Source organism: Podarcis pityusensis (genome assembly GCF_964106645.2).
Source record: "Podarcis pityusensis genome assembly, chromosome: 4".
NCBI classification, from domain to species: domain Eukaryota; kingdom Metazoa; phylum Chordata; class Lepidosauria; order Squamata; family Lacertidae; genus Podarcis; species Podarcis pityusensis.
In genome coordinates this window covers 96,199,027-96,211,173 of record NC_138027.1, presented here as the reverse complement: position 1 = coordinate 96,211,173, position 12,147 = coordinate 96,199,027, and the positions used below count along the sequence as shown (strand labels likewise).

General features: G+C 40.2%; 1 protein-coding gene and 1 long non-coding RNA gene across 11 annotated transcripts in view; one reads left to right on the top strand and one right to left on the bottom strand.

The window, feature by feature from the left end:
• Positions 1 to 12,147, top strand: part of LMO7 (LIM domain 7) — a 143,908-nt gene that overhangs the window by 114,001 nt on the left and 17,760 nt on the right. For 4 of the 10 annotated variants that reach the window (XM_081002897.1, XM_081002896.1, XM_081002903.1 and 1 more), the window contains 7 exons: positions 11 to 125; positions 4,246 to 4,407; positions 5,156 to 5,343; positions 6,822 to 6,879; positions 8,441 to 8,497; positions 8,665 to 8,706; positions 11,521 to 11,546. In XM_081002897.1, the coding sequence (XP_080859023.1) occupies positions 11 to 125; positions 4,246 to 4,407; positions 5,156 to 5,343; positions 6,822 to 6,879; positions 8,441 to 8,497; positions 8,665 to 8,706; positions 11,521 to 11,546 (648 nt within the window). The remainder of the gene's footprint in view (positions 1 to 10; positions 126 to 4,245; positions 4,408 to 5,155; positions 5,344 to 6,821; positions 6,880 to 8,440; positions 8,498 to 8,664; positions 8,707 to 11,520; positions 11,547 to 12,147) is intronic. The other 6 variants (XM_081002894.1, XM_081002895.1, XM_081002899.1 and 3 more) reach the window with 5 other exon arrangements.
• On the bottom strand, positions 1,050 to 4,236 carry LOC308475897. Its single transcript, XR_013985500.1, has 2 exons — positions 2,326 to 4,236; positions 1,050 to 1,304 (listed from the first exon to the last, which is right to left on the bottom strand). It is a non-coding gene; the product is annotated as an uncharacterized lncRNA (long non-coding RNA).

Here is a 12,147-nt window from a genome sequence, read left to right as displayed (position 1 = left end):
TTTTTTTCAGGACCAGTACAGTGATATGAGAATCAGTATAAACCAGAGACCAGGTAGCAGTCGGAGTTTTGGGTTTGCAGTGCACCAGGATCCTTCTGGAGTCTTCGTGAAGTCAATAGAAGAAGGTAAAAATTCCCATGTAAAACTCTTAATGTGCTTGCCTTGAGAAAGTTAATTGGAAGGCAAGCAATTGATCTAACTTGATCTGAAGAATTCAGGTTGCAAATTTGGGTGGCAAGGCTGCTGGAAAAAGAAAAAACTGTTGGGAATGGTAGAGAGAGAATGCTCTAAGATTAATTTGTGTTCTTCTTATTTGCATGTGTGATTGATTATGCTGTCAGCTGTAGCTCTCCAGTAGCAGCCAGGAAAATAATGTCCCCCCCCCAAAAAAAAGTCTTTAGGTCTATATTGCACCGCATTAATTTTCTCATATAGATGTGTTGCAATTTTTAAAATAATTTGCATGCAAGGAATAAGGTAAGATTTGTCTTTTGTCTTTTATGTAGTTAAACTTATTGACAATACTGTCAATAAATTCTTAGTTGTCTTTGAATAAAATAGTGATGGTTATTTTTTAAAAATAAATAAATTTTATTTCCTTTTGTGATAAAAGCAAAACAATGTATGACATCATAACATATAAGTAACAAATCATGATGATCATTTATAGTATTAAAAGAAAATAAGCAAGCTTTAGCTGAGCTAGAATTTTAAATTTATCAACTTTTCATATTCAAGTAACACCTTCCAATACTTCAGAGGAAATAAATGATGTCTCTTATATCAGCTCTTTGACTTGCATGACATTTTTGTGAAGAAATTATATCACTTTTTCGGCAGTATTGATTTTACTTTGTTGTAAAGCGTCATTAATTTACAAAACTTTGTTTCCCCCCCTACTCTTAAAACAACAAAAAAGGATTATTTCCCTAATAGAAGCTGTAGCTTGTCTTTCTGGCCTCCCAAAAGGAATTCATTAGAGCTCTTCAACAATGAAGCATGCCATAGCAGAAGGAGCAGTAAAGGTTTTTCTGTAATTTACTAAGCAGTGAGATTAAGATTTTAATAATTAAAGAAGCTCAGAGTCTGACCTACAACAAGTCTGAGACAACTCCTGAATCCGTGAAACTTAGCACAGGCAAAGTTGATTGTGGTGCTTTCGGTACAAGTAGAGGCCATGAAGTTATAGATTCAGGCGACAATCTTAACGCATGCAGCTGTCACCCTCTTGTCACCCTCCAAGGCAGGCTGTTGGTTCGTTTGCCCACTGCTGTGGGCACATATTGATAGCTGCTCTTCTAGGCCTAAAGCAGAATAATTTTTATTATGTATCTTTTAAAAGTCCAGTCCCTACTGCTTCTCCAAGAAAACTCAGAGTGGCACAAACAGTAATAAAAGCAGACAGAATTGCCAAAGTACCACAATTTACATTCAGATGAATGAATAAACGGCATCCACCCTGTTTAACAAATTCCAGCAACAAACTGAGCTGGCCAAATTGCACCATTAATCATAGAATCAAAGAACTGTAGAGTTGGAGGGGACCCCAAGGTTCATCTATCCCAACCCCAAGCAGTGTAGGAATCTCAGCTAGATCATACATGGCCAATGCCCATCCAGATTCTGCTATCAAAAACCTATCAAAATTTTGCTATCAGAATCGAAAACCTTTTTTAAAAGACCATTCTTTGCCAGCCTCCCGAAAAGCAGTATAGCAACAGGCCTCACTTGGCAAGTCATTCATTGGAGTAGAAGCCACATCAGGAAATATATCAACCTATAAAACCCTGTATGGCCGGTGTCTTGAATACAGCCCAGAAGCTAATGATCTCTCTCAGCAGCTTCATGAATATATTAAGAAGCATGGAGAAAACGATAGATCCTTACAGAATGCTAGATGGCACAGGCCGTGGGGAAGAGCTTTCAACTTGACCCAGTAACAAATTGACAACCTGTGCAGATCTCTAAGCTCAGGTGTTATATGCTGACAAGGTCTCACTTCTGTCAGCATTTGCGTTGCCGCATTCTATGCTAACAGCAGCTTCTGTATCAAGCGCAAGGGAAGCCCCACATAGTGTGCATTGCAGTAGCCCAGTCTCGAAGTAACCATATTAGACAATGAACTATAGCTACTCAGCTTCAAGGTGGTCCAAAGATAGTTTGCTAAACAGAAGTCGTATCACTGCCTCTTTATGGCCAAAGGGAGGCATTCTATAGTGTCCTTTGCTCAACAGAAGCTGAGACAGTTGATTTATCATACAGGATAAGCAATAATCAAGATAATGGGCCATTGAATCCACCCCCCCCCCCCGAGATTTTGCCTACCTCCTCACAGCCAATCAGCTGAAAGGTATCCAATTAAACAGGACAAACAGACTCTCTAATCCAAAATTCCTCCGGACTCCTGCGAAGTTCAAGTCGGAGCTGATCTAAGTAATTTTATCTGCAAAGTGCTTTGCAAATAGGTCACAATAGGGTTCCATGACCTCATGTAACGTCTGCTTGCCATGATGTAAAAGGTCCTTCACAACATGGAATGGCTCTGCTGGATAGCACTGAGCAGAGAAGCCTTTCGCAGAACTGTTGTCTGAGACCTTATTAGTTGAAGATGCTGGGTGTTGCATCTGGAACTTTCTGCATTAAAACCTGAAATGTGCTTTAGAGCCATCGTGGCATTAATTCAGGCAGGAGAACCCTGGATTCAGGTCTCCATTCTGGCAAAGTTGGTCTGGCAAGTTCACTGTCAATGTTGCAGATGAGTTAGAACAGGGATGTCCAAAAGGTAGACTGTGGTAGATCTCAGGACCCTCCCACCACCTAAAAAAAGCTCAACAACACTGATGATTTTGGTAGATCACTGCCAGTTTTGTTTTTTTTTTTTATAGTGGGAGTAGATCCCAGTTTCTTGAAAGTTGGACATGCCTGAGTAACATCACATGTCAGCCCCTTGGGGGAAAGGATGGGAAGCAGGTGTGGGGTTGGTGATAGAAAAGGTTATTAAAATTTCACCACGGTTGGCATCCATCTGTCTTGGGAGACAATGGAGGAGTGCGCCTTTAAGGGTGCCTGTTAAAAAAAAATCTCATTTCATAACTTGGAACTGATATTGGCAAGTGCTCCTGATCTTGGGTGGGAAAGTGCTCTGAAGTGTTCACACTTCTCTGCTGTGCTTACCAACATGGTTGAAAACCAGTGTAAACAGAGGAAATATGAGTGTGTTTTTAAAATGTTCACAGAGGCGACATAGATAACAAGTTGCAAAACAGCAGTGATTCTCTGGCGGGTCTGATAGGGTGGCATATTAGATTTATGGAGGATCATTTGTTGCTTTTGCCTTTTTAGCATTTTTTTTTTTTTAATGTAGGAGAGGAAGAGATCCTTGTTCACAATTTGCAAAACCAAGAAACTGCCACACCACCTTAACTGCTTGGCTTTGTATTCACAACAAACCTTTATGCCTATAAAAATACCAAACTATTCTAGTCATGTCAATTAACTATCAATAAAGGCTGTATAATGCTGAGTCATTATGATTATATGTACCTCTTATGTCTCTGAATTAATCCACACTTTTAACTCCATGGGACACCTGTAGCACCACGTCTAGGCGCCTTCATCTACCCCCAGCTGCAACAAAACATGTCTCTTCCATACCAGTATCTACAGCCACAGCAGGCCCTGTAACTCTCCAATGGTTTGACTTCACCCCCAAAGGTGCACTCCAACAATTATTTGCATAGAAGTAGTTCTTAGGCGGGACGCGGGTGGCGCTGTGGTCTAAACCACAGAGCCTAGGGCTTGCCGATCAGAAAGTCAGGGGTTTGAATCCCCGTGACGGGGTGAGCTCCCGTTGCTTGGTCCCTGCTCCTGCCAACCTAGCAGTTCGAAAGCACGTCCAAGTGCAAGGAGATAAATAGGTACCGCTCCGGCGGGAAGGTAAACGGCATTTCCGTGCGCTGCTCTGATTCGCCAGAAGCAGCTTAGTCATGCCTTAGGCACAAGAAAAGACATGTTGTATGTTAAATATGGATGACAAGTCCTGGTAGTTATTCAGTGGCTTCTAAACCCCCCCCCCCCGTTGTCTTTCCAAGGCCGCGCAGCACTCGCAGCAGCTCTCACAAAGATAAAACATACCAAAAATAAGTCTAAAAACTAACATAAAAAATTAGAGTGAGTGCCTTTTTAATTTAGCTGCCCCATGTTTCTGACATTACAAGTTAGCTCTCATCTTTCCATCACCACCAGGTAGCCCAGCAGACTTTTGCCAGTTGAATGTTGAGGATGAAATCCTTACTCTCAATGGCACAAAGGTTTCAGGTATGGACCAGAGTCAGTGGGAAGCAGCCATCGGCAGCTCACTAGAAACCGGAAACCTTGTCATGGATGTTAGGCGATACGGCAAGAAGGGTGAGCTTTTCCTTGGGGTGACTTCTGCGTGACCTGAAAGGTGTCTGTTCTTTGCCTGCGAACTTGTTGGGAATGGATGAGTCCTTTATTTCTGCAGCCTTCTGCAGCAACAGCTTTTTCCTGGCAGCACCTGCTTATTGTAAATACAGCTCCTGCTGCTGTTAATTTTGGGTTGTTGTTTTTTGCATATGTTACAGCTGTGTAAATCTGCATTAGCAAGTCTACTTTTCTTTTCTTAAACCGGAGATAACTTTTTTCAAGGAGAAATATATTTACATAGGTTTCTTGTTCCCCCAGCCTTCAGAAATACTGATTTTCCTGACCTTGTCAGAGAGATGCAGAAAGAATCCAGCACTTTTATTATTAGTTCTGTGGTTCTGTTTCCTGGAAGAGCATCCATGCGATCTATTCCCCACACCAAACCCTTGCAATTAGGTCCTTTCTCTGTCCAGATAGTCTAGCACTGTAGTGTATATCTGTATTTGAAGAATAAAAGTTAGTAAACTTGCTATTGTTCATTGTGCTTGCCTTTGACTAATGCTTGCTTTTTGGGGAAGGCGGTCTGTTCATAAAAAGCCCTAACCAATTTCCACACATACAAATTCCAATTCACTTTCTACTTCATCTGTCCCTCCTGTCTTTTTTGTGTGTGTTTTGGTTTTGATGTATTTTCATTAAGTCTTTTTCTTTATGCTTTGACATCTTCCCTGTCTACTTTTCAATTTTTTGATCTCCACATGCCAATCAGACTGGGGCAAAGACCAGCCTTCCCTGCCATATGCAAGGCACAAAATCCTCAATCTCACCAGTATGGCTACCAACATTATAGGTACACCTGAGAACAAATGGATTGATGCGACATCTGTGGACAGCACTTCAGCCAAAAGTCAAAGCATATCAGCACAAAAAGACTTGCACAACAATTTTCAAAATGATGTAAGTACGCCTATGTTTGCATTTGGGAAGAGGTTCTGCATTTCTTCTCTCAGCAACATTAAACAGTGCCTAGAAAGTACTCAAGGGACGTGGGTGGTGCTGTGGGTTAAACCACAGAGCCTAGGACTTGCCGATCAGAAGGTCGGCAGTTCGAATCCCTGCGATGGGGTGAGCTCCCGTTGCTCGGTCCCTGCTCCTACCAACCTAGCAGTTCGCAAGCACGTCAAAGTCCAAGTAGATAAATAGGTACCGCTCCGGCAGGAAGGTAAACGGTGTTTCCGTGCACTGCTCTGGTTCGCCAGAAGCGGCTTAGTCATGCTGGCCACAGGACCTGGAAGCTGTACGCCGGCTCCCTCACCCAGTAAAGCGAGATGAGCGCCGCAACCCCAGAGTCGGCCACGACTGGACCTAATGGTCAGGGGTCCCTTTACCTTTACCTTTTAGAAAGTACTCACTTAATGAAAGTTAAACGTCTCCAAGGTTCAGTTAATGAAGAAATGTTGTCTTGACCTGTTGACCAGAAGTCCAGGTCCTATTGTTAGCTAGGTGGTGATGCAGGCCAGCAACTTTTTGTGCCAGGACATGTGAAAGTGATGTGGTCAGATACTTCTGCTGCATGTTCTGGCAGCGTAAGTCAGTCGTTCTATTGCGCTATGAGAGAAGTGCTAGCACACTGCAGGAAACTTTTTTTCCTTACTGGAGTTTCCTGTGAACCCAACGTAAATACCCATAGAGGCATCTGCTCACTGCTGTCATGTAATTTCTCTGTTCTGGCCTTGCTTTCTTCCCATCCAGGTAGGTAATTTTTCCCTACTGCATCTCTTGCACTGCATTGGGTAGGATAGGCAATAATTTTATTTATCTATAAACCTTCACAGAACAGATATCCAAAAAAAGCCCACCACCAAAAAATCAAAAACAATTCACAGTTGAACCACAAATTTAGCTCTCAATTTCCTGGTTGTCCATTCATTCATTGGATCATTCATCTTCTCCTAGTGCAACAACAAAGCAAATTACTAGCCAGTTATTTGCAACAAAGCAAATCAATGTGCGTGCCAGTTACCATCTTGCATGTTCAGTATTAAATCGGAAAACTTAACTTAGCTGCCAGAAGTATGAGAAACATTTGCATAACCCTTTCCTTCTTGAAGATGGAGGAACAAGTTTCACGAAATCTCTTCTCTTGATTTTCTAAGCATCAGAAGCCCATAATGGCACATGAACTGATTGCTAGATCTTTTAGATTTTAAATCCAGTAATAGATTATTAGATGAATGATTGTTCATTCTACATCATTTATTGAATATGCATAAAAATAAAGTTCTTTAGGGGTAGGATCAAAAATATCTATTTTAGCTTTACAGGTTGTATGGCTTACCAGGAGTGTCAAAAGCAGTTGTAGTTATTTTGTGGGGGTGGGGGATGAAGGTAAGAGTCATGGAATTATTTCAGTATGTTAATTTTTCTGGTTTCAGGATTCAGAAACAAAGATCAATGGAATGCAAGGAGATGTAAATTCCAATGAGAAAAAAGGTAAAACCATCAGAACTTTCCAATTGCTAGCCGTAGGCAGTGGTTGGGATTGAAGGAGAAAATGTATACCTAGTGGATATGGTGTACTGGGGAGTTGTGTACAGTTGAAATATAAGAACTTCCAATTTTCTTAGGTGGCTCATAAATATAATTGCATGCAGAAGACAAATTGGGTTCTCTTCCAGAAGCGTTGTGCACATATAAAGAACTGCTAACAAGATGGCATCTAGTTCCTTTATTTCTGCATCACTGACAATATGAGTGTGTGTAGTAAGAATGAAAGAAGAGAGGGGGGGAGGCAGAAATAATTTTAAACAGTACTGGCGTTGAGGTCCTAGCAAGTTCATGGGATTACCTGCCTTTCACTGTCACGTCAATCCGAGCTTTGGTGTGTGTGTGGGTGTGGGTGTGTGTGCGCATGTGTGCTTAGAGGGAGATACTCTGTAAAATGCTTTTTGAAAGAAAAAAGAAAAGTCTATTCAATGTGTAGAAAATTGTATGGTGAAAACTTATGTGTGCCTAGTAAGACTTGGAGTTAGTGTATGTTTTTTGAAAGTTTAGACTTTTGAGGAAGGCAAAGGAAGAGAAAACCTATCCTGTAATATAAAACTAGAAAGCATTTCAGCCCAAGAGCTTAGTTTCCCTTGCAGTTTCCATTTATTTCAGTGGTGTGTTGATGGCAACAGCTTTGTGTGCCTATGCAAACTTGGATCCCCATATATTGTTGGACTACAAATCCCATCATCCTCATTGGTCCTGGTGGATAAGGAAGATGGGAGTTGTGGTCCAGCAATATCTGGGAGCCCGAGTTTCTCAAGTCTGGCCTATACCCATGCAGTTAGATTAAGAATGCATTTTTATAACTCTGGCCTGCAGCACATAGAAATTGAAGTGAACTCTCCACTGGCAAGAAGACACCACATTTGCTGATCTAAGGACACCTGATGCTTGTCATGAGCTCAGTGCACTTACTTAAGATTTGTTTTGTTTGCTAGTTATATTTAGGCTGATGTGAGCTTTCTAAAAAGGCAAGCAGAATAGAAGTAGCATGTACAAAATGATAAATAACTAAAGAATTGAACGAAACGTTTGTCTGAGCAAGAAGCCCATCCAGACCCTACAGGACAACATTTAATGATATTACTACATGTTTTATCTCACCCTTCATCCAAGGAGTTCAGGGCACCAATGTGGAAGTATATTACAGCAACCCTGTAAAGTTGTTCAGGCCAAGAGATAATGACTTATCCCAGGCCACCCAATGAAACGAACAGAGATCAATGTCCAGGTTTTCTGGTTGTTCATTTCCCAGCAATCTCGTTTACTGCCCTAGCTCTGCCTCTGCTGAAATTTTGAACACTGAAAGATGATGTATAGAGTAGGAGCACTGTACTTTGGTAAACACATTCCTGTGACATAGGCTACTATGCTGGCAAGATGTTTGTTTCAATGCAGCTTAAGTTGGATGCTCTGAATAGTGTTTATCCATTGGACAGATATTAGATAAAGCCAAACCACACCACACTGACTTGTTTTGTATCTTCATATTTTTTTCAAATAGACACAGAACCCATTTCTTTGAAAAACTTAAAAAGGCGATCACAGTTTTTTGAACAAGGTAAAAAACAACAACCCCAAAAGCTAACATTTCATGTACTTTCATGAAATTGTTCCCCAATGTACATTCTTCTTAACAAGTCTCTGGTGTTGGGTTCTCAGTTTCTTTAGTCATTGATTGTTGCCGTCATGCCAAACTAGCTTAATCTGTTTCCATTCTTTCCTTAGGGTCATCAGGTTTTTCTTACAATTCATGGGTCTACCTTTGTGGTAATGGGCTTTGTGTGTTCCTCTGTATCTCAAACCTTTTACACTTCTGATATTTGTTCAAACGCTCTTCTCACTGGGGAGCAGTGTGAAGTACAGAAACCTTTGTTCGGATTTGCAGCTTTCCTACAAAATGCCATTACGCTGAGCAAAGCAGCAGACATGCTACAATAAATTCCCAACTCGAGAAATGCAGTCAAATTTAAATGTATTCATAATACGATTTAGATTTATTAAAAATTGGCAGATTAGTATGCAGTAGCTAATTACAAAATGCCTGTTCCATAACCATGAGCAAATCTTATGGCTCCAAAATACTTTGGAAAAGGGTTTTAAGAATCCAAATGACAGTGTCTCGGCTGTGAATGGTTTGTCACAATTCTCTAAGGCTTCTCCTCGTGTGCTTTGCATGTTGCATCTCACCTCCTTCATTTACACTTCAGTAATTTGCTCGTACCTGTTTCAGTATTTTTGTGCACATGGAATGTGTTGAAGTGATTAAGGCACTTCACATTTATTATAACATTAAGTATCACAAAAGTTCTGTTTTCCCTTGAATATATATGTCCCTTTCATAAGTACAAAATATTAAAATGCTTCTCTTTGACTCTGTTTGGATGGTTTGTCCTAGTGATATACTGCTGAGTGAATTACAGTACATCCTGTGCTTATGGGGTTAGCGCAGGTATCTGCAATGTCTCAGCATAGCTGTCAAGCATCCTTTATTGTGACGGCATATTCCTCTATAAGTTCTTTTCAAAGCCAACGGAGGGGAGAATGGGAGGCCTTGGCCTGCTTGTACATTTCAATCCCCCAGCTTCTCTGGCTGTGCAGGTAGGGCTTTTCCGAACATGGAATGCGCTTCACAATACAGACTGCTGGACAGGTATGGAACGTGGTCTTATTATCTTCACTGGTTTCCTTAGAATTTTCCACTTCATCTTTTTATCGCATGTTTGTCATCTGATGTGAGAGTCCGCTCATCTTCGGTCAGGGTGGAGCTGTTGCAAAGAGACTTTATTGTCACTAATAAGTAAAAATACGTATCTTCCCTCGATAACAAATACTGCTGAGAGTGCCCATGTGTTGCAGATGGGAAATGACTGTTAAACGTTTCCTATACAGTAGACCAGAAGAGATAACAACCTCTACACAATTATTTGCAGTCTGCCACCATAATCCCAATACTTTATTTTGTGTATATATAAAGTATTAAAGTAACTTCCAGAGAATTGCAACACTAGTAGTAATATATATATATTACTGCTAGTCTTGCAATTCTCTGGAAGTTGTGCCGTTTCTCAGCATACAGTTCCAGTGCAGGAGCACTTAACCAATCCTACTGATTTTGTATTTGACCTCTGTTGTGCGTGCTTTTATTATTTTTATATATGCTGCCCTAAGAGCATTATGCTGAGTGATTAATATATCTAGTAATTTTTTAAAAAATCTATCAGACAAAGCAAAAAGCACAACTTGACCCATCTGTTGTATGTGGTTGGTTTTGGCATTGCAAAAATGGGTGCTAAGGAGAATCACATAGAAGTTAAACTGTGGTTGGGATGAAAGTGAATTATACACCAATGTAATGTCTTTGGTAAGCAAGATAAAAATGTATGTGCAGCTGTTTCTTTAAAAACAACAAAAAGGGAGCCATTCCTATTGATGGCCCTAGACCTTCAGAAAAGTAAATGAGTAGTAACTTTCAAATAATATGTTGTTTAATTGTATACTGTGTTAGGAGAAGTGGGTTTTTCCCCCCCAGTGCATTCTTTACTTTGTGATGAGCTTTTGCTTATCTCTAAATTGAAAAGTGGCTTTGTGGTTCTAGCCAGGTTTTTAAAAGAAGATTCTTTAGCAATCTTTGTGGTATTGCTAAAGTTGAGATGAATTCTTTTAAGACTAAAGCAATATTAAGTAATATTATTGCATATTTACAGCTATCTATGCGGTGTCTACAAATTTGTATATATCCATTAAGTTGATATTTCCATTGTGCATTGTTAAAGTGGGGTGGGGGGAGCCATTGAGTGATGAATCTTGCATCCAGCACCCATGAACTATGTGCTGTGCTCATGCAGCCTGTTTTTGTACTGTGCTTTCTGCCAGTGCTACTCATCTTTTGAGGCAGGTAATAGGATGTGTCCATCTTTTTCTGGTTCACTCCTCGTTTCTGGTTGTATGGGTTGTTGGGGAGAGGAGGAAAGAGGGAGGTCTTTTCCAACCCAGTTCACTGAATTTGATGTCTGATATATTAATCCCGATATCTCTTTTTGTGTGTTTTTCTTTTGCTGTTCCTTATATCGTTCTAAGACTATCCACGTTTCAGTGCATACTGAGAGATCCTTACTCCCTAATTGTCCTACAGCTGCTATCTTTTCCTGCTTATTGTGGTCATAAGCCTGTGGTGGATTACGATCTGAAAAAAAATGCGGGAATATAACATTCCTGATAAAATACTGCTTTGGCAAGCATTATGAAACCCTGGGGAAAGTCTGGGGAAAATAAAGACTTCTCTCAGTTTTCTCTTGATGTGTTGATGCACTTATTCACCCTTAAGATTACCATCATTGTTGTGTGTTTTTCCGTGTGGAACAGCTGTTTGTCCCTTGATTGTCCAACTGATGAAAAACTGTAAAATCATACAAGTCTAATAGGTGTTTGTTCATCTGAAAGTCCTTGACCTGATAAGGGAATGGGGCCCAACAGCTTAAAAACTACCTTCCAGTAGCCTACAACTTTAAATTGTATCTTCCAGGTCATACTAACAAAGTTTCTTTTTCTTTCTTTTTAAAATTATTTTCTTCTCACTGCCAGGAGGCCCAGAGCCTGCCATTCCTGATGTGAGTATTGCTGCTTAAGTTATAGTAAATAGTATTTAACTAATGAGATAATAATATAACATTAAAAAATACGTACATTCCCACAAATGAAAATGAATACTCAAAGCAATAAAGATGTTATTATGAGATAAAATAGAATAATGCATAACTTGGGGGGAAATATACAGTCACACATTATCATGAAAATTATTACTTTAAAAACTGATGAACAAGAACGATGGGTGGTATTCAACTAATATTTGCTCAGAGCAGACCTGTTAAAAGTTAATGGATCTAGCTTAGTCATATTAATTATTGTAGTGGATTACCACCCTGTGACTGTAAATCTACCTGCTTGAAACCTAAAGAAAGGTTCTTCATAAGACAGCTTTATTTGGTGAACAAGGAATGTAACCAGATGTTTGGATCCAAAAAGTACTCCCAATATCACATTGCCTCTAAAGGTAAAAAGGTAAAGGACCCTTAGATGGTTAAATTCAGTCAAAGGCGACTATGGGGTGTTGCGCTCATTTCACTTCAGGTCGAGGGAGCCAGTGTTTGGTGCTGTGGTCTAAACCACTGAGCCTCTTGGGCTTGCCAATCATAGGGTTGGCAGCTGGAA